General features: G+C 43.3%; 1 protein-coding gene across 3 annotated transcripts in view; it reads right to left on the reverse strand.

The window, feature by feature from the left end:
* Nucleotides 1–26,909, reverse strand: part of zgc:123010 (uncharacterized protein LOC641500 homolog) — a 120,002-nt gene that overhangs the window by 66,807 nt on the left and 26,286 nt on the right. For 2 of the 3 annotated variants that reach the window (XM_068002048.1, XM_068002050.1), the window contains exons 2-5: nucleotides 20,321–20,415; nucleotides 12,167–12,253; nucleotides 4,403–4,459; nucleotides 1,366–1,518 (exon numbers count right to left, since the gene is read on the reverse strand). In XM_068002048.1, the coding sequence (XP_067858149.1) occupies nucleotides 1,366–1,518; nucleotides 4,403–4,459; nucleotides 12,167–12,253; nucleotides 20,321–20,415 (392 nt within the window). The remainder of the gene's footprint in view (nucleotides 1–1,365; nucleotides 1,519–4,402; nucleotides 4,460–12,166; nucleotides 12,254–20,320; nucleotides 20,416–26,909) is intronic. The other variant, XM_068002049.1, reaches the window with a different exon arrangement.

Consider the following 26,909-nt stretch of genomic DNA (forward strand, 5'->3'; position numbering starts at 1 on the left):
TTTGCTAAACACTGCAAAGGCACAAGGTACTAAGGGTAAAACAGGGAAAATATAAACCAGTTTTCTTTTGGAAAGACAACATGTGAAAATTTAACAGCAGGAAACATTCTGCTCTCGTCACAATTGTCAGGAAATTCCTCCGAATTCCAGTGCCGTAACTTTTACCAAAACTATAAGAACATAAGAAATAGGAGCAGGAGTCGGCCATACGGCCCCTCGAGCCTGCTCCGCCATTCAATCAGATCATGGCTGATCTTCGACCTCAGCTCCACTTTCCCGCCCGATCCCCATATCCCTGGATTCCCCTAGAGTCCAAACGTGTAAACTGGGTTTCCGCGATGGTACCATGGCAGAGCAGGTGCAGCTCCGAGGAAATTCCCAGCCTATATCTTTTTCTGCCACACTTGATAGACTCACAGATCGCTGGGAGGTTAGGAGGAATTGGGCAGAGTGAACCCCGACCGGATAAAATTTACAATACTGTACGAGAGCTTTTAAATTGCAGTTTGCTGGAGCCAATAGAAAATGCACAGCCAAACTGTCACCCTATGTGATAAATTCAGGTCTGCCTTAGAGACCTTCTCGGGTTCGGTGGGGTCAGTCGCATACCAGGATTAATATACACTGCCTAATATCTACTTATATGATAGTGTAACCTAGGGGTGTAACAATAGTACCACCTTGTGATCTGAACTGGACATTCATGCCACACTCGCCTGTCCAATCCTTTCAAAGGCGGACTGAGGAAACTTGCTATGACGAGGCCGGATACAAATAGTTAAACTGCTCTATTTCACAGCAAGTGAACGTACAGAGCAAGGGCTATGAATTAAGTGAGTCCAACCAATCAGTGCAACTTGTCTTCACATAATAATATTAAATAATTATATGCGCTACACTTCCACGCATCAGTGAGTCATCTTGTTTGATTTAAACAAAATAACTTCTCACTACCCTCCTCCAAAGCCTGGCAAAAGCTTGCCCTCGCAGCTTTCTGTTTAAGGACATGACTGCCTGAGTCTCGGGTTTTTTAACCCCATGTTCATAACCCAATGGGAGGGACCACGCCAGATGACTCCCAGGACAGGGATCTCCCAACACAATGGGTGTGAGGTACCGAGACAGGCTAATAAATTGCTTGTTGTTCACAGTCTTTGGGGAAACAGCTTCAAAACTAACTCACCAGCATTTTAACCACATTTCATCTCAATGTCCTATTTTTGAAAAAAAAAACAGTGTGTGAATATAGTTTGCTTTAAAAAGACTTGTTTTTTCAAACAACTTATCACTATTTAAAAATGTTCAAATTTTCTTTTTAAGAGACCCAAGTGATAAAATAGCTGAGATTTTGGTGTCTGGTTGTACCTCGTCCATTGTTGATGGTGCAGGTGTAGTATTTCCATTCCCAAAGAGGCCCAGTGGCTGTGAAGTCTTCCTCCCTCCTTCTGTACCCTCCGCAGTATTCTGTATTTTAACAGTTTCTTCAATCTCCTCATTACTATCGCTGTCTTCATCTTCCTACAAACATAGGCAAAAGGTTCGCACGCTCAATTTTACAAAGAATTAAAAGAAAACAAGACTAGCATTAAACAATGCTTGATCGCATCTCTCAGGAGAGTCCCAAAACGCTTTGCATACAAGGAGTTACTTTGAAACGGAGTGACTCTTGTAGGCACACAGGGCAGGCAAATTTGCACAGAGCACACAGTAATACCACAAACATTGTTGATGTTTGAGGAAGGAATGTTTGAACAGTGTCACAAGATCTTTATCATGCACCTGAATTACCCATTAGGCAAACAGCATCTTTTCTAAGCCATGGGTTGGCAAACAGGATCTGGTAAAGCAGGAGTTTTTCTCAGCATTTTGCCACTCTGATTTGGGAATACTTGTTGCCGACACTAGGTGACAAAAGTATTCGATTCCTTGGACCCAATGAACACAAAATTAAAAAAAACGAAACACAAGAGCACACAGAAATTGTAAATCTGATAACGTTAGAAAAAATTAAATATACTGGCCGTCACATCTGCCATCATAAAAACAGACCCCAAACTAAACACAATCGCTGCAGCTCACCATTCATGGCTGAAATTTAACCAAGGGGGCTGAGATGATTATTAAGATCCACCTGAGCTCGGCTCTTATAGTTTGTGGGATTAGTATAGCCCCTTGTTTGGTATCTGCCTCATTACTCCCAGTTTATTCGCTGTTTACTATAACATTCCTCTACCACTCAAAAGGAATCTAAACACTGCAATTATTGATGCCCTTATTTAGAAGTATCTCCACAGCTACATTCCAACCTTAAATCCATGCTTCCATCCTCTTCCCTTCCAACTCTGGTCTAGTGTGAATTTTAACTGCCCCGCCCTCTCTGTGTGTCGTAAGCCGTTGTACATCTACTCGAATTCCCAATTTCAGAAGAATCTTCAACACCTCTCTCTTTGACCATGCCTTCAATCACCTCCCCTAACCTTTGTGCCAACTCTTGCTTGGCATCCAATTCTCCCCTTTCTGAAGCACCTTGGTGCATTTTGCTATCTTAAAAGGCTCTGTATCTTTCGTCAGAACTGGCAAAAGGTCATCGACGTGAATCATTAACCCTCCTACGTTTCTCTCCCTCAACAGGCACGTGCCCGACCTGCTGAGTGCTTCCAGCACCTTCTGCGCAAGTGCAACTCGCAGTTAAAATTAATTTGCACTTTTTTTTGAATGACTGAAAATTATTGTGCAAACTCCAGCTTTATCTGTACGCTTGTATAGTGTTAATCAGTCCCTTCTAAAGTGAGTATTTCCATTTCACTAACACCCACAACTGTACAATTCTGGAACAGAATTGCTGAAGGCCAGTAGATTAGGGAAAATCCTTTGTCTCCCTGGACAGACTGATTGAGCTGACACGCGCAGAGTCACTGTGATACTGAGTTTTCTAAAAGGTCAAAGCAGAGGATCTCAAGATGGTTTTGAATGAAGGCAGCCCTTCAGCCCATTTGACTTCATTCTTCCTGAATACTATCTTTCCATTCCTCACTTTGGTGGTTTCTTAAATGAGTCCAATGATGACCTCAATCAACCTTCTTTGAACCCATTTCAGTTGTTGATTACCGTCTTCCAAATAGTTCCCTAAATCCCTCCGCATCTCAACCTCTCCTCCTTTAAAGCTCTCCTTAAAACCCACCTCTTTGACCTAGCATTTTGGTCACCCCTCCAAATACTTCCTTTGTCTCAACGTCTATTTTTTGTTTCATTATGCCTCTGTGAAACGTCGTGGGACGTTTTTCTACTTTTATAAATGCAAGTTATGCCCTTCGCAGCCCTGATTCATGCTCCCACTTGTCCTGCTGGGTTAGTGTATCTGAAAATATTGAAACCCAACAAAATATTATTTGAAAAGACATCCGTTATAAGCACATCGACCATTCTGTCATTTACCTAAGAAGGCCTTAAGAAAGGATTTAAATTTTGAATATAAGTTATTATTAAAACCAGCTTGACATTTGTTCCATTCCCTAAACAATTGTTGAGCAGAATTTCTGCTTGCATCACTTTGCTGGAGATCAACTCCACACTTTCTGGGACTCCTGAACACATGCACATCTGCACCAAGGTTGCCAACCCTCCAGCATTGTCCTGGAGTCTCCTGTGAGCAGCCCAGGAGAAAAAGGGGTGTTAAAAAAGTGGGGGTTTTTTCCCCCCATTTTCTTTGGACATTTTCATTTATTAGTTAGAAAAATATTGCAGATGGGGAAAAAGACTGTGACATTCAAGGATCATCCAATCGGATAATGAAGTCTGTTCACTTTCCAATTGGTTGTGGGAAGGGGGTGCAATGTGAGGATGGGCTCGTCGGGCAACCAATGGCAGAAGATCGTGGGGGGCGGGGCAGTTGGAGGCAGGTGGTCGTGTGATGGAACCTCCAGGAATACGTCCAACCAGAGTTGGCAACCCTATTCCGCACAGGATCCACGAATTATGTCATGTCGCGGTGCTGCGTATCGTGGAGCGGTTCTGAACCAAAGCCACGCTGTTTGCAGTTAAAACCGCAGCTGTCGTGCATCAATGTGGGGGAAGGGTGTTTGGAATGAAAACCCCTCCTCCAGGCAATCTCAGAGCAACAGAATAAAGTTGATTCACACTCCGCATTATTCAGGGAAGACCGAGGTTATGTTGCATCGGTCGTGCTGGTGCAATGTCAGAACTGCTCCACACTGAATGGAGATGTGCAGCTTTTAGCTTTTATTTTTAAAGCTGAGAAACCTGGTCAAAGGGTCAATGGGCTTCAAGTAAACAATAGGCGAGAAGACAGGATAAAATGATGAAATAATTTAGTAAATCAGTACAAGGTATTCCTAATTTAGATTAAGAAGTGGTTACACTACTGCTGGTAGCCATCATCTACCTGTTCATTCTCTTCATTGCTTTTTCCTTTTTCGAGTTTTCTTCTTTCTCTCTGGCGCTGGAAGAAAAAGGCAGATTAGAGAGATCAATGCAAAGGTTTCATCTTTCTAGCAGCATCTATGGAATTCGGCTGTTCAGGACGAGGCCTTATTTATTATTTTTGTTTTTTTTAAACTGTAATCACGTAACAGTCAACTGGATCAGAATGGATTCTCAACCCATCTGTGAACATGAAAAGGGGCTTTTTTGGGGGGAGGGGGAGAAAGAGAGGGATCTGTCAAATTCATGTTTGCAGTCTAAACTTGTATCCAATATTCCTGCTTCCAAATGTCCCAATGTTCTCCTCTTGCCTTCCGGAGCTGCTAACTCTTGATGGGATACAGCTTCACAGGTGCAAGCAGCCCATCAGTTGGCAATCTTAATGAGTCAGCTTTGACTGCTGAAAATCACAGAAGAGCCAGTAGGTCTAATAGGCTAGGCTTGTATTCCCTGGAGTATAGAAGATTAACGGGTGATCTAATTGAGGTGTTCAAGGTGATTAAAGTATTTGGTAGGATAGATAGAGAGAAACTATTTCCTCTGGTGGGGGGAGTCCAGAACAAGGGGGCATAACCTTAAAATTAGAGCTGGGCCGTCCAGGGGTGATGTCAGGAAGCACTTCTTCACACAAAGGGTAGTGGAAATCTGGAAAACTCTCCCCCAAAAAGCTGCTGAGGCTGGGGGGGGGGGGCAACTGAAAATTGGGGGGAGGAAAGAAAAGAAGGACAGAAAGGGAGGAAGAAAGGGGGGAAAAGCAAAGAAAACAAAGAAGGAAAAAAAGAAAAAAAGGAAAAGGAAAAAAGGAAAAAAAGGAAAGAAAGGAAAAAAGAAAGTTTGCATTTATTTGGCATCTCAATCACACATTTCAGCATGTCCCAAAGTGGTTCATAGCTAATGAATTACTTTCTAAGCACAGTCACTATTTTATGTGGATAAAGTGTAGCCAATCTGAAAAAGTTGAGGTTCCACAGGCAGCAAATGACAAGTTAATCTGTTTTGGATGGTTTCAGTCGAGGGAGGAACATCGTCCAGGACCCTGTTCTTTTAAAATTATGTCGCAGGATCTTTAATGTCTAACTGAATCATTGGGACAGGCCAAATGTGGCCTCAGTTTAACGTCTCATCTGAAGGATATCACCTTCGACAATTCAGCACTCCCTCGGTGCAGTACGAGAACGTCAGCCGTGATTGTGTGCTCAAGTCCTGGCCCAGAGCTGGAAGCCACAAAGTTCTAACTCAAAAGGCCAAAGTGCTATCAACTGAGACAAGCTGGCAACTTTCCAACAAGACAATCTCCCAGCTCCTCTTTGAAGGGGCTAACTGACACAACCTTTGCTGAGAAGCTGTCAGACTATGTGGAGAAAAATTAGTTTAATTAGAAAAATAAATAAGCAAACAGATTCATCTACCAAAGAGAATGAGAACAGCAGCTGGAAAAAAAGGATGCATATCAAAGTCCTAACATCTGTGTCCCTGGGCACTGAAACAGTAATAAGCTGTATTCTGAACTGCCTTTGTTGCACTAGGTTTATTAACAAACACAAGTCGATTATCTGACAGTCATCGTATTATAAAGGAATTCCCCTCAAGCCCAAACGTGTTCACGTTGCATCGTTCACCTGGAGTACAAGCAAACTGTTCCATTTGCAAGTTAAAGCACTTTATTATATCTTAGGGTTAGCAGTTTTTGAAAGATTGCGATCAAAATAGACACAAAATGCCTACAGCTGGCTGGCTTGATGCCAAATCAATTATGTAACCTTAGCCACATCAAACATTTGAATGTGGGCATTTCACAGCTTCCAAAAGGATTCACAAGAGACATGTATGTTAAAGCTGCTCTTATTATGTCAGCTCCTAACACACAGTCCTGCACCCAACCTAAACTTCCTGGATTGGTTTAAACTGGTGACTAAATCTCCTCAACTGTTGCTACTCTACCTTGCAGGAAAATATATAGAGAGTAGGGCCTCTTAAGGATCAACAAGGTCATCTATGTGTGGAACCACAAGAGATGGGTGAGATCCTAAATGAATATTTCACATCGGTATTTACGGTTGAGAAAGGCATGGATGTTAGGGAACTTGGGGAAATAAATAGTGATGTCTTGAGGAGTGTACATATTACAGAGAGGGAGGTGCTGGAAGTCTTAACGCGCATCAAGGTAGATAAATCTCCGGGACCTGATGAAATGTATCCCAGGACGTTATGGGAGGTTAGGGAGGAAATTGCGGGTCCCCTAGCAGAGATATTTGAATCATCCACCGCTACAGGTGAGGTGCCTGAAGATTGGAGGGTAGCAAATGTTGTGCCTTTGTTTAAGAAGGGAGGCAGGGAAAAGCCTGGGAACTACAGACCGGTGAGCCTGACATCTGTAGTGGGTAAGTTGTTAGAGGGTATTCTGAGAGACAGGATCTACAGGCATTTGGAGAGGCAGGGACTGATTAGGAACAGTCAGCATGGTTTTGTGAGAGGAAAATCACATCTCACGAATTTGATTGAGTTTTTTGAAGGGGTAACCAAGAAGATAGATGAGGGCTGTGCAGTAGACGTGGTCTACATGGACTTTGGCAAAGCCTTTGACAAGGTACCGCACGGTAGGTTGTTACATAAGGTTAAATCTCACGGGATCCAAGGTGAGGTAGCCAATTGGATACAAAATTGGATTGACGACAGAAGACAGAGGGTGGTTGTAGAGGGTTGTTTTTCAGACTGGAGGCCTGTGACCAGCGGTGTGCCTCAGGGATCGGTGCTGGGTCCGCTGTTATTTGTTATTTATATTAATGATTTGGATGAGAATTTAGGAGGCATGGTTAGTAAGTTTGCAGATGACACCAAGATTGGTGCCATTGTGGACAGTGAAGAAGGTTATCTAGGATTGCAACGGGATCTTGATAAATTGGGCCAGTGGGCCGATGAATGACAGATGGAGTTTAATTTAGATAAATGTGAGGTGATGCATTTTGGTAGATCGAATCGGACCAGGACCTACTCCGTTAATGGTAGGGCGTTGGGGAGAGTTATAGAACAAAGAGATCTAGGAGTACAGGTTCATAGCTCCTTGAAAGTGGAGTCACAGGTGGATAGGGTGGTGAAGAAGGCATTCGGCATGCTTGGTTTCATTGGTCAGAACATTGAATACAGGAGTTGGGATGTCTTGTTGAAGTTGTACAAGACATTAGTAAGGCCACACTTGGAATACTGTGTACAGTTCTGGTCACCCTACTATAGAAAGGATATTATTAAACTAGAAAGAGTGCAGAAAAGATTTACTAGGATGCTACTGGGACTTGATGGTTTGACTTATAGGGAGAGGTTAGATAGACTGGGACTTTTTTCCCTGGAGAGTAGGAGGTTAAGGAGTGATCTTATAGAAGTCTATAAAATAATGAGGGGCATAGATAAGGTAGATAGTCAAAATCTTTTCCTAAAGGTAGGGGAGTCTATAACGAGGGGACATAGATTTAAGGTGAGAGGGGAGAGATACAAAAGGGTCCAGAGGGGCAATTTTTTCACTCAAAGGGTGGTGTGTGTCTGGAACGAGCTGCCAGAGGCAGTAGTAGAGGCGGGTACAATTTTGTCTTTTAAAAAGCATTTGGACAGTTACATGTGTAAGATGGGTATAGAGGGATATGGGCCAAGTGCAGGCAATTGGGACTAGCTTAGTGGTATAAACTGGGCGACATGGACAGGTTGGGCCGAAGGGCCTGTTTCCATGTTGTAAACTTCTATGATTCTATGATTCTATATCCTATGAATTGTCTTAAATGTGTCTGCAAAATGTAGTCAAGTAGTCAGACGGAATGGTAAGAAAAGGGCCAATTCTAATTAAACCATGAAGGTTTATACAAATGAAACGTTCCTTACCAGGGATAGAAGATGAGCTATTCAAGACCACAGGTACGGAGATGGTTCATTAAGTGGGGTCATAAAGATGTCCTGCCTTATTTGGACCTGTGCGTGACCCCTTTGTTAGCAAAGACCTGGGAAACTAGGGAGTAAATGAGCAAACTGGTGTGTCTGGGTACCGCAGTGTGTTTCATTGATTTGGAAGTCATCAGAGGATCAACAGGGCTGTGTGAGGTGATTGACACCAGAAGGGCTGAACTCTAACACGTGTCACTGAGATTGGTCAACAGAATTGAGGAGGTTCCTTTGGAAATTAAGGATATACAAGATGGTGATTTTGACACTACGGGCTAGACATTGGGCTGCCTGTTGTTTCAGCACTACGCGGCCTCCCGAACATTCAAGTTGGCGTCTTGGATGCACAAGCACGATTCTAGCATGATGTGCGCCGTCGCCACCTTGGTAAAGTAGAGAGAATATGCGTTTGATCAGTGTGCAACGCTGATTTAAAGTGATAAGTCCCAAAATGGTGTCTAACACTCCACTCAACACACAGTCTTAACCACGACCATCTGAACATGTCTTAGAGAGCCTGGAGGACCCCCCACCAGTGCTATTTCAAGGCACCATGCAGGATATACAGATTAGTTGCTGGATTATTGCTTCAGGCTGCTGATGCATTTGTAACTGTTTTTGGAGGTCTCCTATACTTGAATACTAGGACGAGGGACATAGCCTAACGTTTAGAGCCAGGACTTGCAGGAGCGAAGTTAGGAAACACTTCTACACGCAAAGGGTGGGAGAAGTTTGGAATGCTCTTCTACAGACGGCAGTTGATGCTAGCTCAATTGTGAATTTTAAATCTGAAACTGATAGATTTCTGTGAACCGAGGGTATTAAGGGATGTGGGGCTAAGGTGGGTACATGGAGTTAGGTCACAGACCAACCATGATCTTATTGAATGGCGGGACTGGCTCGAGGGGCTAAATGCCACTGCCACTTTCTGCCTCCTGTTATGCACCACCTTCTCCTGCAAGAAAGCGGGACGTGTGTCTGGGTGATGTATCTGTCATGGTTGAATAGCTGCCAGTGTGTGTGACCTGTGAGATGTGGGTGGGCAGCTTGCAACAGTGGTAATGTGTAAGGGTGAGAGGAAGCATCTGATTGGAAGAGTTGAGTGCTGATGGAAAGAGTTTGTTGGTATGTGGGTGATGGGGGGGTGTAGTGTGTGGAGCAGTGGATGCGGCTAGTGATGCAGTTGATAGGTGACGCCACTTGACAGTTGACCTCACTCACCTTGACCGCTCGTGTCAAAGCATTGAACTTCTTCCTGCACTGTATCCATGTTTGTGGTGCTATGCGCCTGGCATTGACTGCATCCCCTACTGTCTTTTCAGCATGAGTCTGGAGGGCCTCTTGGCTCCCCCCTCCCCACTGGGGATATACGATGCCCCTCCTTCTGTCCACCTCTTGCACTAAGACCTCTAGTGCATCAGCAGAGAACCTTCGTGCACGCACTCTCGCAGGCCTGGTACAAACTCAGATCGGAAGATTGGTGAAGTCTGGCATGCAGATTGGAGGATGTGGGATTTAGTGGTGCTCAACCTTTATTCGATGTTTTATCATAACTCAACAGTTTGTAAACATAGTGACGGGACCTGCATCTGTGTTATACGTGCGCAATGTCTGATCTCTGTTCAAACCATGCAGACAGCAGACTATTATTTTTAGCCAATAACTGGTACCAGCTACCTTTAAGAGATTTTGGCAGGCTGTCAGGTAGACATCCTGCCTTTAAGAGATTAGGGATTCCCCTGCTGGTGAAAAGTGCGAATATCCTTGAATCCTCGTGTCAACGTTGATTTGCAATGCTGCTTACAGGTAAGTACTGAGGCCGGACGACTGTCTCATCCTGCTTGCACGGGAAGCACTGGGCGCGGGTTAGCCGAGGATCGGGGCACCTGCTCCCGGTTTATGGCCTAATCCAATTTAGCCCCCTACAATTCTCAGTCAGTCAGAGTTCTTAGTTTGGTTCCAATTTGTTTAGTAATCTTTGTCGTAGAATGTGTAGTAGCTCTTTGTCTAGAATATGTAGAAGGGTGCCTCTGTAAAAATCAAAAAGTGCATCTGTGACAGAGAGAAAGGTTACAGAAGTTAAGATTGAATGGTTATACCAGCTGGAGATAAATGTGTCATGTAGATGTACATATTTCCCCCCAAGATCAAGAGGCGAGGTTAAAGACAGCTAGTCCAGATACAGATACCAGCATAGAAGGTAAATTTAACCAGAAGCGTAGGATCCAGGAGAAATGGATAGTCCCTCTACAGATGGAGGTTCATCTGTAGAGGGACTATCCATTCCATCACTATCCTCAGATGGAGGTTCATCTGTAGAGGGACTATCCATTCCATCACTATCCTCAGATGGAGGTTCATCTGTAGAGGGACTATCCATTCCATCACTATCCTCAGATGGAGGTTCATCTGTAGAGGGACTATCCATTCCATCACTATCCTCAGATGGAGGTTCATCTGTAGAGGGACTATCCATTCCATCACTATCCTCAGATGTCTCAGACGGCTAACACCATCCTCCCAGAGGAAAGAGAGGCAATCAGTTCATCCATGCCAGCTCAAAAGGACACAGTCGCATAAGTTCTGGAAATATTGCTAATTACAAGTATACAGACTTTACTCTATTTAGCAGACTGGCTACCTAATGCAATGAACTTACCAGTTTATTTAAGGAAGCTAATCCTAAACTAATCTCACCAATTTGCATTAAATTCAAACACTGATCTCAACTATAAATTTATGATCAGCAAGCAGTTAATGCTGAATTCCTGTTACTTGCAAAAGGCAACTTGCTTTCTTTGTTGCTACAAAGACTGGAGCAGAAGGGTAGACAAAGAGTCCAGCGTGAAGGAGATTGCCCCACTCTATTCCTTGATCAAATATTAATGGAGTACAGTTGATGCCAGGCACCTCCTCCTTCCGTCATCCAAACACTCTAATAGGGAGGGGCCTGAACTCTGGAGATAGCACGACGTTCGACTTTGACATTTCAGTGGTTCCCGTCAGCTGCCATCGGGTAGGTCGTCAGTCAAACTTAAAAGCACGGAGTCAAATTCCCCGGATTTTGGCCATGGGCATCGCAGGTTTCCGCCTTGATCGGAACAGTAGCTGAAAGATGGTGGAGTGTGGCATATGCGGGTCTCCGTTTGAGTACTGCTTCTCCTGGGTCCATTCCCCACCCATCCCCATCCCCATCCCCGATAGGCGCTGGCTTATGGGCCCTTCGCACCAATGGCAACCTCCATTTTTGGTAAGCGTAAACGAGGCACTCCGAACTCTGGGGGAACTCTACGCAATTTCTATAATACTTATTCCATAAGGTTCCTTCTCCTTTAATGAAAGTGCCAAAGTCGTGATCCGGGTGTAAACTAATTACATTTCTAGAACACTGATTCTTTATTTTTGGGAGGGGGGGCTGGGGGGAGGGAAAGGAGGTTTCTAATTCATTGAACGGCCAAGGTGGCAAATGGGTCACCTGCTCACAGGTGACTTCTAGGAGACAAACGGCAACATCTTGGTGCTGACTTTCTTCTCCCACGGGAGGTCCTGTACATTTTTCTTCCCCCCCCCCCCCACCCCGCCACCGCCCCACCAAGTTGCAGTGTGGGGGACGAAATCAAACCTCCTTTTGGTAACTTCCCACAGCACCACATTGGAGATTGGAAACTCAGTTTGCATCCCTCTGCTCTGCAATGATGCTCGTTGATGCTCCATCTCACCGTACTATTCTGCTCATTCCCTTTCTTTTTGCTGCAGAAATGTTACTATAGCCACTGAAAAGCTAAAAGCAAAGAAAACCAACCTTTTTTTTGGCCCTTCGCCTTTCTGCTTTCTTTCTTGCCCTTTCTTCCTCGGTTAAGTGTTCATCCAAGCCGATTCCATTGTCCTGCTGGTGAAAAAGCAGTCATGATAACATCATAGCCACACACACACACACACACACAGTGACTTCAAAGTGTCAGCAACCAGACTACTTAACGTTCTGAAGGCACTGAAACAGAAGGACAGCACAGCAATTGGAGGAGAGACCGACACCATCAACATGGGGAATGACACTAAGCTCAGCAATTGGCATCTCAACGTTCATCGCATCGACCAGATAAATGATGGGGTAGAAATTCATCACTGGGCAGTAGCACAAAAACGGGAGGGGTATTGCATCAGCCGCCTGTTATAGGCCCTGCCCAGTATTTACTGCAGTGCAGATACTTCCACTGCAGTCAATAAAATTCAATTATCAGGCGGGGCGGATAATGAGCGGCCCATCCAACACCGCCCGTTTTTGTGCTACCGCCCAGTAACGCATTTTTACCCCGATGCGTCAGAGCTGACACCTATCCAATCGGTGCCCTCACGGAAGGGGATCCTGGGGATCATCAGATGACTCCAGACTTGACAAAGTTTATTGGGCATGTGCCACTTAGCACAGAAACCCAGTTGCCCTCTGCATGTTGCAGAACAAGGGGGCATAATCTTAAAATTAGAGCTAGGCCATTTAGGCTCTTTCACTTAAAGGGTAGTGGAAATCTGGAACTCGCTCCCCCAAATGGATGTGGATCAATTGAAATCTTCAAGACTGAGATTGCTAGATCAGTGTATCAAGGGAACAAAGACAGATAAATAGAGTTGAGATGCAGATCAGTCATGATTTAATTGAATGGCGGAACAGGCTCGAGGGGCTGAATGACCTACTCATGATCCTCTGTTATAACGTCAGGGATTTTTGGTTTCCTTTTAGATTGAAGAATGCATCAGCCACATTCCGGCAGGTGGTGTATTGTGTTCTGACAGGTCCTAACGTACCACTGATGACGTGACCATATTTAGCCAGAATGGGACAATCATCTCACTCATGTCGCAACATAATTAATGAGATTAAGCAAAGCAAGGTTGATGAATGAGGACAACAAAAAAACGGCTGGGGTTGTGTACTTGGGTCACCAGTATGGTCAGGAACTTCAAGTTCTAATGGCTAACCAGGGAAAGATGGTCTCCATCCCACAACCAACAACAACTTGCATTTATATAGCACCTTTAACGTAGTAAAACCAAGCCACATAAGGAGATATTAGGACAGGTGACCAAAAGCTTGGTTAAGGAGCGTCTTAAAAGGAGGAGAGCGAGGTAGAGATGCGGAGAGGTTTAGGGAGGGAATTCCAGAGCTGAGGGCCTAGGCAGCCGAAGGCACGGCCGCCAATGGCGGAGCGGTGAAAATCGGGGATGCGCAAGAGGCCAGAACTGGAGGAGCGCAGAGATCGCAGAGAGTTGTAGGAAGTTAGAGATAGGGAGGGGCGAGAACCAAGAAACATGTACGGACATTCTTCAGGTTGATCAGGTACTTTTGCGGTAGCTGCACCATTAACCCACTTAACCTAGAAAGGGAAGAACAATGCAATGGTCTGATCAGGCAAGGCAAAAAATGCTTCTGAAAGGCTGAAAAATGCCTCATGTGCAGACCCTATACTACCTTGTCCCAACTATTCTCAAGCTTTCAAAGTCCACACTAATGCCTCAGAGACGCTGGTGCTGTACTGAACCAAGTTAATGACCCTGGGGAGAAACACCCAGTCATTTGCATGAGTTGCAAACTCCTGCCACAAGATGGGTTCATTCTACAGTGAATGAATATTTAAGCAGATTATTTGGCTGCTGCAGAAGCTCCAACTGTACTTATTGTAAAGGCAGTTTTGCATATGTTCTGACCACAATCCCTTAATGTGGTTACAACTGATTCAAAAACAAAGATGCAAAGTATGTGGCGATGGAGCCTCGTCCTGTAAGGACACAATATAGCTACCCAACTTTACCGTAGTTCCCACAATGTGAACACTGACACAAGAGGAAGAAATGTAGGTTCGATCTTTGATAGAGCTGCATCAGCAGTGCTCGGGAGAGTCGAGCTCAAAATAGGAGGTCAATTATGCCCAGATTTGATTTAATAGCTGCTCCTCTGAACACACATAAGCAGTTTTAATTTTAAAAAAACAACTACAGATCAGAATCTTGTGGCAAGATTATTCTGATGCAAAGTTGCAAGTTTCATCAGTTACAGGCGCGACAAAAAAATATTTGAAGCTGTGATTGGTTCAGTTTCCACTTGATTGGACAGTTCCTTTCTAAATCGGAGTGATGCGTCATTTAAAAACCTAGAACATCCCGATAACTCGTTATTCCAGGATTTAAAAAGGATCTGTTTTATCAAGAGTTTGCCTGAGACGTCAGTTTGAAAAGAACCGACCAGTTTGAAACTCCTGAGAGCGGCACGCGAGGGAGAGAGTGATCTGAATTTCAAAAGGACAATGTATAGTAATTAGGTTCCTACAATAATGAATTCAATGAAAGAAAAATCATTGTGCATTATTTAAAAGTTACATAAAAAGACTTAGCTTAGTACTTATAATTCAGATCTTATTTTGTCCCCTCAAGGAGTAAGGCGGAAGGAGGTCTACTGCAAGTACACAAGTATAGTATATGATTTGTTATTTATGTGCTTATTCATCTTTCATAAAATAAATTCATTTGATCTTTTAAAGTTAAAGCAAGGTCTGAAGTGATGCTCTACTGCTTTCAAACGTCCGTGTCAGATCTTATGAAGGCACAAGTTAAGTCCAGTAGCTAGAAACAATTCAAGACAGGGTTTGCCGTTTCATTATCCAGGCATGATACCGAGAGCTTACCTAGATCTCAAAGCAAGGAAAGTCAATCTTAAAAAAGGTATGGGCACTGGGACTCACCAATAAGAGTGATCTGAGATTTGAAATTTAAAATAATTTACTGCAAGAAGGTTAAAAAGACCCAAAAATGTAGCACTATACCTCAACACATCAATTTCAAACTCTTCCTCCTCAAATCCCTCCATATCCTCATCCCTCCTCCAATTCTACATTCTTGCTTGTATCTTTCATTCCTCCAACACTGATCTACTGCTTGTTCCTCCTTCAGCTTTACCACAGATGGAAGAGCCTTAGGTTATCTCCCCCATGCACTATGGAACTCTCTCCCTAAATCCCTCCACCTTGCTCCACGTTAAACCCCATCTCTTCGATAGAGGCTTCAACTATCTCCACTGGTCCCACTCCTGCTCCTGATAATGTCAGGCCCTCAATTGTGAAACCCCTGGAATGCTTTAATACACTAAATGTGCCATATAAATGTACGTCAGCAAGCATCTATGATGTCTTATTATATGGAACACAGTTAATGCTGCCTGAAATTTCAGTTTTATTTGCTCTACATACATTTCTATAGTTACACAATCAATATTGCAATATTTCAACATTAAAAATGTCAACTTTTCTGTAATATTTTCTGATTGCACTGATTAAGACAACATTAATAAAAATAATTTTCCATGACAAATCTATATATGAAGACAAAAAAAAACTGTGATTGTTGATTGTGTTCAGGATATGTCTTTCGGATAAGACTTTAAACCGAGGTCCCATCTGCCCTCTCAGGTGGCCGTAAAAGATCCCATGGCACTAGTTCGAAGAAGAGCAGGGGAGTTCTCCCCCGTGTCCTGGGGCCAATATTTATCTTTCAATCAACATCACCAAAACAGATTATCTGGTCCTTATCACATTGCTCTTTGTGGGACCTTGCTGTGTGTTAAATGGCTGCAGTGTTTTCCTACAATACAACAGTGACTACACTTCAAAAGTACTTCATTGGCTGTAAAGCATTTTGGGACGTCCTGAGGTCGTGAAAGGATCTATGGAAATGCAAGTCTTTCTTTCTTTCATTTTCAATGTCCAAAATATTCTGTCCTAACAATGCGAGTGATAGTGGGGAACCAAATCAAATTCCAAAAGCTGCATGGATCTCATCCAACAGGTGAGTCTTCACCACCTTGGAAATTGCAGGTGGAGGAGGTCTCATCCTGAATCACAGTCTCTGTTCCTTCTTCGCTCCAGAATTCTATGTCTCGCTCTCTCTCCAATCTCCTTTACTTCCCCGCGGCCCCCCGCCACTCTGCTGCCAACCCGCCGCCATTTCAAAATTGAGCCCCATGTCTCTGTAATTGCTATTAGAACAAACCCATTTATCTCTACTTGTGCAACTAATACATCTATCTTGTTACGAATGCTCCGTGCATTCAGATAAAGAGCCTTTAATTTTGACATTTTTTTTCTGCTTTAACATTATTTGCTGATGCACTATCATTGGTAAACTTTGTCCCTTCATGCCACACTCTGCTAATCCTTACCCTTGCACGTGGCAAACCCGAATAAACAAAACTTAGCGTTTCTGGCGCGACTGCATCGTAATTAATGGTGATTGACGGGCTGGCTGCCGTCAGGAGCTGCAAAGCGAGGTGGGGGAATGTGGGGGAGAGAAAGAGAGAGAGCGCTGGAACGGGATATCGGGGGGGGGGGGGGTGGGCCCCTGAAGAGGGGGAGATGAGGGGTGGGGGCGGGGGTGTGACATTGGACGTCGGAGCAGGGTGGAAAGGTAAGTTGATTTTGTGTTTTAACTTCATGCGATGGTTTTTTATTTAATTTATTTCATTTCTTTATGCCTGATCCAGCTCTTCAGGCCTGGTTTCACCAGGCATGAATCAGAAGCCATGGGAAAGCTGCCCGGTTAAGTTAAAAATCATTCCAACCACCTAATATGTCACAAGTAAAGTGCCTTAAGTACCTCAATGAGGTACATTTGGCTCTTTAACTATCATCCCGCCAGCTTTAATTGTCGGCGGGACTTCTGGATTCAGGACACCCGCACACACACAAGTGCGTCCATGGGGAACTCGGAAGTCGGCGGGTTGGAGCCGGTTTCCAAACCCGAAAGGGATTTCCCGATTTTCGGAGCCCCCAACGCACCTGCAATTTCCTGGGAAAATTGAGCCCAGGGTTGCAAAGTGATCAAGGTTGGGAACTAAATATTCCACGGTATATGTGTTTGGAAAAGACAGGCAGAATGGAAAGGGAGGGGTGCAGCCCTAATAATAAAGGATGACATAAGGACAGTGGTGAGAAAGGATCTTGGCTCGGAAGATGAGGAAGTAGAATCAGTATGGGTGGAGATCAGAAATAACAAGGGGCAGAAAACATTGGTGGCAGTAGTTTATAGGCCCCCTGATCGTAGCAATACTGTTGGACAGAATATTAATCGTGAAATAATAGGAGCTTGTAACAAAGGTAATGCCGTAATCGTGGGGGACTTTAATCTTCATATAGACTGGGCAAATCAAATTGGCAAAGGTAGTTTGGAGGATGAGTTCATTCGAGACAGTTTCCTAGAGCAATACGTCATGGCACCAACCAGGGAACAGGCAGTTTTAGATCTTGTATTTTGTAATGAGACAGGGTTAATTAGTAATCTCACTGTAAGAGATCCTCTGGAATAATATGATAGAATTTCACATTGAGTTTGAGAGTGACATGCTTAAGTCAGAAGCTAGAGTCTTAAACTTAAATAATGCCAATTACGTAGGTATGAGGGGCGACTTGACTAAGGTAGATTAGGAAACCAAATTAAAGGGTATGATGGTTGAAAAGCAATAGCAAACATTTAAAGAAATATTTCAATATTCTCAACAAATATACATTCCATTGAGAAATTAAAAACTCCACGGGAAAACTGATCCACCCATGGCTAATTAAAGAAGTTAAGGATAGTTTTAGATTAAAAAAGGACTATAATGTTGCCAAGAAGAGCAGTAAGCCTGAGGATTGGGAGAGTTTTAGAAACCAGCAAAGGACGACCAAAAAAATTGATTAAAAAAAGAGAAAATAGAATATGAAATTAAACTAGCAAGAAATATAAAGACAGATTTAAGAGCTTCTACAAGTATGTAAAAAGGAAGAGAGTAACATAAGTAAATGTTGGTCCCTTAGAGGCTGAGACAGGAGAAATTATAATGGGGAATCAGGAAATGGCAGATGCGTTAAACATATATTTTGTATCTGTCTTCACAATAGAAGACTCAAAAAACATACCAGAAATAGTGGGGATCCATGGGTCTAATGAGAATGAGGAACTTTAAAGTAATTAATATCAGTAGAGAAAAAGTACTGGAGAAACGAATGGGATTAAAAGCTGATAAATCCCCTGGACCTGACGGCCCACATCAGAGGGTTCTAAAAGAGGTAGCTGCAGAGATAGTGGATGCATTGGTTAGGATCTTCCAAAATTCTCTAGATACTAGAACGGTCCCAGCGGATTGGATGGTAGCAAATGTGACCCCACTATTCAAGAAGGTAGTCATGATGTGGAGATGCCGGTGATGGACTGGGGTTGACAATTGTAAACAATTTTACAACACCAAGTTATAGTCCAGCAATTTTATTTTAAATTCACAAGCTTTCGGAGGCTTCCTCCTTCGTCATTTACCTGACGAAGGAGGAAGCCTCCGAAAGCTTGTGAATTTAAAATAAAATTGCTGGACTATAACTTGGTGTTGTAAAATTGTTTACAATATTCAAGAAGGGAGGGAGAGAGAAAACAGGGAACTACAGATCAGTTGGCCTGACATCAGTCGTCGGGAAAATGCTGGAATCCATTTTTTAGGAAGTGGTAACAGGGCACTTAGAAAATCAAAATATGATTAGGCAGAGTCTACATGGTTTTATGAAAGGGAAATCATTTTTGACAAACCTATTAGAGTTTTTGAAGGATGTAACTAGCAGGGTAGATAAAGGGGAACCAGTGGGTGTCATATATTTGGATTTTCAAAAGGCATTCGATAAGGTGCCAAATAAAAGGTTGTTATACGAGATAAGGGCTCATGGGGTTGGGGGTAACATATTAGCATGGATAGAGGATTGTGTTAACGGACAGAAAACAGAGAGTAGAGATAAACGGGTCATTTTCAGGTTTGCAGGCTGTAACTAATGGAGTGCCGCAAGGATCAGTGCTTGGGCCTCAGCTATTTACAATCTACATTAATGACTTAGATGAAGGGACTGAGTGTAATGTATCCAAGTTTGCTGACGATACAAAGCTAGGTGGGAAAGTAAGCTGTGAGGAGGACACACAGAGTCTGCAAAGGGATATAGACAGGTTAAGTGAGTGGGCAAGAAAGTGGCAGATGGAGTATAATGTGGGGAAATGTGAGGTTATTCACTTTGGTAGGAAGAATAGAAAAACAGAATATTTTTTAAATGGTGGTGTTCAGAGAGATTTGGGTATCCTCGTACAAGAAACACAAAAAGTTAGCATGCAGGTAGAGCAAGCAATTAGGAAAGCAAATGGAATATTGGCTTTTATTGCAAGGGAGTTGGAGTACAAAAGTAAGGAAGTCTTACTACAGTGGTACAACTGTACAGAGCTTTGATGAGACCTCACCTGTAGTAATTTGTACAGTTTTGGTCTCCTTATGTAAGGAAGGATATACTTGCCTTAGAGGCAGTGCAGCAAAGGTTCACTAGATTAATTCCTGGGATGAGAGGGTTGTCCTATGAGGCAAATTTGAGTAGAATGGGCCTATACTCCCTAAAGTTTAGAAGAATGAGAGGTGATTTCATTGAAACATATAAGATTCTGAGGGGGCTTGACAGGGTAAATGCTGAGAGGTGCTTCCCCAGGCTGGAGAGTCTCAAACTAGGGGGCATAGTCTCAGGATTAAGAGGTCAGCCATTTAAGATGAGGAGGAATTTCTTCACTCGGAGGTTTGTGAATCTTTGGAATTCTCTACCCCAGAGGGCTGCGGATGCTGAGTCGTTGAATATAGGGTGAGACAGACAGATTTCTGGACTCTAGGGGAATCAAGGGATAGGGGGATCGGGCAGGAAAGTGGAGTTGAGGTCGAAGATCAGCCATGATCTGATTGAATGGCGGAGCAGGCTCGAGGGGCCATGTGGATTACTCCTTCTCCTATTTGTTACGTTCTTATGTTCTTAGAACCTAGCCCTATTTTCCATACACTGAGCCCACAGCCCCGCCAACCCGAGGAGGTGCACCCCTTCAAGTGACGTTCCGTAAGCGGGTGCTTACAAGTTTCTTTTTTTTTCACCTGTAGAGAGGAAAGTCTGATTTGATCTCTTTCTCCATTCACTTGAGGAGCTTCATCACATTCCATGGCATTTTCGTCCGTCTTCTCAAAGTTATCTGCAAAAATCAAGAGGTTAGAAAGAGTAATGAAGAAATTACTAGAAAACATCCAAGGAGGAATAACTTGGCAGGGGGGAGGGGGGTAAATCAAAGTGACAACAATAACGTGAATTTTGATGTTTTAAAAAGAAACTGTAGCAAATTTAACGTCCAACATTATGTCAGCCGTGGCTCAGTGGGTATCACTCTCGCCTCTGAGTCAGAAGGTTGTTGGTTCAAGTCCCACTCCAGAGACTTGAGCCCATAATCCAGGCTGACACTGCAGTGCAGTACTGAAAGCACGCTTACCGTCGGAGGTCCTACTTCGAAGAAGAGCAGGGGAGTTCTCCCCGGTGTTCTGGCCAATATTTATCCCTCAACCAACGTCGCTAAAACAGATGATCTGATCGTTATCACATTGCTGTTTGTGGAACCTTGCTGTGCGCAAATTGGCTGCCGCATTTCCTACATTACAACAGTGACTACACTTCAAAAATACCTCAGTGGCCGTAAAGGGCTTTGGGACTTCCTGAGGTCGTGAAAGGCGCTATATAAAATGCAAGTCTTTCTCTCATTGTTGCAACATTTTGTACTGTAACCTTGATCAAAAACGTACTATTTACATGGGCAAACGAGTGGGCGTCACACAACACCCTTTCACAAATTTCTACACTTGTACGCATGAAGCACAATTCACTGCCAGAGTACCACAACTTTGCATAAGCAGTCCTGGAGGCACTGAGCAATAACAAATCATTTGCTCTAAATATGCAAAGGTAAACTTCCACTGCCCCATGCCTAAATGGCTCAGTGGGTAAATGAGACATGTCCATACAGGTCAAGCTCAATCACTGGCTTGTGCTGAGTTAGCTGATATTAGCTGACAGTAGAATTGTTAAAATTGCTGCAAATCGTGTGGGTGTGTGTGTGTGGGTGTGTGTGTGTGTGTGTGTGTGGGGGTGGGTGTGTGTGTGTGTGTGTGTGTGTGTGTGTGTGTGTGTGTGGGTGTGTGTGTGTGGGTGTGTGTGTGTGGGTGTGTGTGTGGGTGTGTGTGTGTGGGTGTGGGTGTGTGTGTGTGTGTGTGGGTGTGTGTGTGTGTGGGTGTGTGTGTGTGTGGGTGTGTGTGTGTGTGGGTGTGTGTGTGTGTGGGTGTGGTTTCATCGCTTGATAGAAAATGAAATCCAAGCCAGAATAGATTAGATTTTCAGCAACTTTGAACGGCTTGAAATACTGACTAGCAAAGAGCCTCCAAACAGACGATACAACGCCAGACTGGGTGGATCAACTGAAATTTGATAGCCTGTCAACACTCACTGTCCCTGCTCACACAAGAGGACATAAACCTTCAGGAGAAAAGGAGAAAGTGAAGTAAAGAAAAAAAAATAGTTCACTCCGGATTTAAAACAACTAAAATATTGACCCACGGATAATTATAGCAGCTGGATCTTGCCGATCTTGAAATATCATCGAAACAGTTGGAATTCAACCTCGTTGAATTCAGTGTTACATTTCTAAGCATTATTCAACATGTTTCTAAGCATTATCCAAGATTTGACGAGGGGAATTTTTACATCTGCCAAACAGTTTATAATCTCACATTCCAGTCCGGTACAAAAATATATTTTTTGTTTAAAATCAAAGGCCCGAAACTTGTGGTTAAATACACCCTGTGGTGTGGCATTCAGCCAAGCAGGCCAGCAAAGTCTCGCATTCAATCTGTAAGCTGAGTTGGAGTTGACAGATTCCAGTGAGGCAGATGTATGGGTAACAAACTAGCTTCAGCATGGCTCAGGCCAGGATTCCCACTTCATTGTATTTCTAGTAGGAGTTACTGAATAGTACATGTACTTATCTTGTCTGTCCAGTATTTACGTGCTATTCAGTAAGTCCTGCTGGAAGTGTGAGGAAGCAGGAATCCTGGCCTGGGTCCTGTGTATGTACACCAGAATGAAGAGACCAAAACCCAACATCTTCTGCTGGCAAATTTACAACCCTCCCAAACTTCAAAAACAAAAATTCATAACCGGTCATTCAAGTCATTTGTGGCATCTTGCTGTGCGCAGGACAACTACCATGCTTGCCTCTGTAACAAGTCACTGCACTTCAAAGTAATTCATTGTATGTGAAACATGATAGAGCACTATATACATGCAAGATTTATAGTAAATGGGCTTTCATATAAAAGCCCATTCAATTTACTGTATAACATGAGTTTCTGTCGGGTCTATAATTCTGCAGACGATATCCCAATATTTCACCGTTATAAACTGCAATCAGTTAGTTCTTCCACCGCCGTCTAGCCAGGTAGAAACAACATATGACAAAGCATTGCAAAATTTTAAAAAAGGCATGTTTCAAAGTAACTTGTTTGTAAATAGTGTGTGTTTGCACAGGACTCCATAACAGACACTCAATGGAAAGACACTGCAAGAAACAGAAGACGGGATTCATAGTTCCTTCAAAGTGCGAGTCCAGGTAGGCAATGCCACAAACAGGCCAATGGCCTTGTAGTTCTTATAACTGAGGCAATATAGTATAAGAGTAATGAGTTAATGATAATTAGGCTACAGTTAGAATGATGTGTGCAGCTTTGGGTACCCCACTATAGAAAGGACAATAAAGCCATAGAGCATATGGTGTAGTATGATATTGGGAACATAGGAACAGAAGTAGGCCATTTAGCCCCTCGAGCCTATTCCACCATTCAATGAGATCATGGCTCTCAAAAAATAAGGGGCAATCACACTGCTGGTGGTGTACTATAGACCCCCAAACAGACAGAGGGAGATAGAAAAGCAAATATTTAGGCAAATTTCTGAGAAGTGCAAAAACAATAAGGGATTTCAACTACCCTAATATTAACTGGGATACAATCAGTGTAAAAGGTATTGAGGGCGCAGAATTCTTAAATTTCATTCAGGAGAACTTTTTTTAGCCAGTACATAGCAAACCCAACAAGAGGGGGGGCAGTTCTGGATTTAGTTTTAGGAAATGAAGCTGGGCAGGTGGAAGCAGTATCAGTGGGAGAGCATTTTGGTGGTAGTGACCATAATTCAGTTAGATTTATCACAGTTATGGAAAAGGATAAAGAGAAACAAGAGTAAAAGTTCTAAATTGGGGAAAGGCCAATTTTACTAAGCTGAGAAGTGATTTAGCAAAAGTGGACTGGAAACAGCGACTTGAAGGTAAATCAGTGTTAGAGCAGTGGTAAGCATTCAAGGGGTTCAAAGTAAACATGTTCCCACAAAGAAGAAGAGTGGGACTGCCAAATCTAGAGCCCCCTGGATGACAAGGAGCATACAGGGTAAGATAAGGCAGAAAAAGGAAGCTTATGTCAGACACCGAGAGCTCAATACTGCAGAAAAATGTAAGGAATCTTACAACACCAGATTATAGTCCAACAGTTTTATTTGAAAATCACAAGCTTTCGGAGATTACCTCCTTCGTCAGGTGAGTGAGGGGTTCTAAAAATGCATAGCATATATTAGGCTGGGAGACGGTCACAGCAATCAAAGGTGTCGTTGGTGTTCAGACAGGTTAGCCACGGGAAACATTACATCACAGTATACTGAATACACAGTGGGTCAGATTACAAAGACAGAGAAAGAGACCCGAAAGGCAGAGAGAGAGAGAGAGAATGTCCAGTTGTATTAAAAACAGATAACTTTTTTTTCCCGCTGGTGGGGTTACATGTAGTGTGACATGAACCCAAGATCCCGGTTGAGGCCGTCCTCATGGGTGCGGAACTTGGCTATCAATTTCTGCTGCAGAAAACCTAGAGGAGTGTAGAACGTGCAGGGGTGAAATTAAAAAGGAAATTAGGAAAGCAAAGAGAGGGCATGAAAAAATACTGGCAAGTAAAATTATTTATAAATACATAAAGAGCAAGAGGATAACTAAGGAAAGAATAGGGCCTATTAGAGACCAAAAGGTAACCTATGTGTGGAGGCAGAAGATATGGGTATGGTTCTTAATGAATGCTTTGCGTCTGTCTTCACAAAAGAGAGGGACGATGCAGAGATTGCAGTTAAGGAGAAGGAGTGTGAAATATTGGATGGGATAAGCAGTGAGAGGGGAAGTATTAAGGGGTTTAGCATCTTTGAAAGTAGATAAATCACCAGGCTGTTAAAGAAGCAAGGGAGGAAAGAGCGGAGGCTCTGACCATCATTTTCCAATCCTCCCTGGCTACATGCGCGATGCCGGAGGATTGGAGGACTGCTAACATTGTTCCGTTGTTTAAAAAGGGAGAAAAGGGCAGACCTAGTAATAACAGGCCAGTCAGTCTAACCTCGGTGGTAGGCAAATTATTGGAAACAATTCTGAGGGACAGTATAAACCATCATTTAGAAAGGACAGTCAACATGGATTTGTTAAGAGGTGGTCATGCCTGACTAACTTGATAGAATTTTTTGAGGAGGTAACAAGGAGGGTCGATGAAGGTAGTGTCTACATGGATTTTAGCAAGGCTTTTGGTGGACTGGTCAAAAAAGTAAAAGCCCATGGGATCCAAGGGAAAATGGCAAATTGGATCCAAAATTTGCCACAGTGGCAGGAAGCAAAGGGTAATTGTTGACGGGTGTTTGTGACCGGAAGGCAGTTTCCAGTGGGGTTCCGCAGGGCTCAGTACTAGGTCCCTTGCTTTTTGTGGTGTATATTAAAGATTTGGACTTAAATGTAGAGGGCATGATTAAGAAGTTTGCAGATGATACAAAAATTGGCCATGTGGATGATAGGGAGGAGGAAAGCTGTAGACTGCAGGAGGTGGACAGAAAAGTGGCAAATGGAATTCAATCCAGAGAAGTGTGAGGTAATGCACTTGGGGAGGTCAAACAAGGCAAGGGGTTACACAATAAATGGGAGGATACTGAGAGATGTAGAAGAGAGGGGCTTTGGAGAGTATGTCCACAGATCCCTGAAGGTAGCAGGGCACATAGATAAGGTGGTTAAGAAGGCATACAGGATACTTTCCTTTATTAGCCGAGGCATAGAATATAAGAGCAGGGAGGTTATGCTAGAACTGCATAAAACACTAGTTAGGCCACAGCTTCAGTACTTCATACAGTTCTGGTCACCACATTACAGGAAAGATGTGATTGCACTAGAGAGGGTACAGAGGAGATTTACGAGGATGTTGCCAGGACTGGAGAATTTTAGCTATGAGGAAAGATTGGGTAGGCTGGGGTTGTTTTCTTTGGAACACATGAGGCTGAGGGGTGATTTCATTGGAGTGTATAAAATTAAGAGGGCCTAGATAGAGTGGACAAGAAGGACCTATTTCTCTCAGCAGACAGGTCAATATCCAGGGGGCATAGATTTCAAGTAATTGGTAGAAGGATTAGAGGAAAAAGTGTTTCACCCAGAGGGTGGAAGGGATCTGGAACTCACTACCTGAAAGGGTGGTAGAGGCAGAAACCCTCATCACATTTAAAAAGTACTTGGATATGTACTTGAAGTGCTGTAACCTACAAGGTTACAGACCAAGTGCTGGAAAGTGGGATTAGGCTGGGTAGCTCTTTTTCGACCGGCACAGACACGATGGGCCAAATGGCCTCCATCAGTGCCGTAAATTTTTCTGTTTCTATATCCTAACTCTATCCAACCACCTTGGTTCTATATCCCTTAACACCCTTGGCTAACAAAAATCTATCGATTTCGGACTTAAAATTATTAATTGAGTTAGCTTTTCACGAGTGTTCCACGCTTTTACCGCCCTTTGCATGAAGAAGTGTTTCCTAACTTCTCTCCTGAATGGCCTGGCTCTGATTTTAAGGTTATGTCCCCTTATCCTAGTCTCCCCCACCAGAGGAAAAAGTTTCTCTCTCTCTACCCTATCAATTCCTTTCAAAAGCCTAAAAACTTCAATATTGGGATGAAGAACTATAGTTGTAAGGAGAGACTTGAGATTTCCACTGGAGCAGAGAAGGCCAAGAGGAGATTTATTGGAGTGTTTTTTATTAATTATGAAGGGTTTTGATTGCCACTGAGAGGGAGATTAGGAAAAATTGTCTTTAATCAGAAGGTTGCTGGGAGCAGGGAATGCTGTGCCACAGGGAGTCACTGAGCTCAGACCACTGCGTCTTTTAAGGAAAAAATGGATAAGCATTTCATAGTATCATAGTAGGTACAGCACAGGAGGAGGCCATTCGGCCCAATGTGCCTATGCTGGCTCTTTGAAAGAGCTATCCAATTAGTCCCATTCCCCTCAAGTATTTATCCAATTCCCTTTGGAAAGTTACTATTGAATCTGCTTCCACCACCCTTTCAGGTAGTGCATTCCAGATCATTACAACTTGCTGGTTAAAAAAATGTTTCCTCATGTCACCACTGGCTCTTTTGCCGATCACCTTAAATCTGTGTCCTCTCGTTACCAACCTTTCTGTCACTGGGAACAGTTTCTCCTTATTTACTCTATCAAAACCGTACATGATTTTGAACACCTCTATCAAATCTCCCCTTTACAGTCTCTGTTCTTTAGAAGAAAAACCCCAGTTTCTCCAGTCTCTCCACAGAAC

The sequence above is a fragment of the Heptranchias perlo genome, chromosome 21 (assembly GCF_035084215.1).
Source record: "Heptranchias perlo isolate sHepPer1 chromosome 21, sHepPer1.hap1, whole genome shotgun sequence".
Classification (NCBI taxonomy): domain Eukaryota; kingdom Metazoa; phylum Chordata; class Chondrichthyes; order Hexanchiformes; family Hexanchidae; genus Heptranchias; species Heptranchias perlo.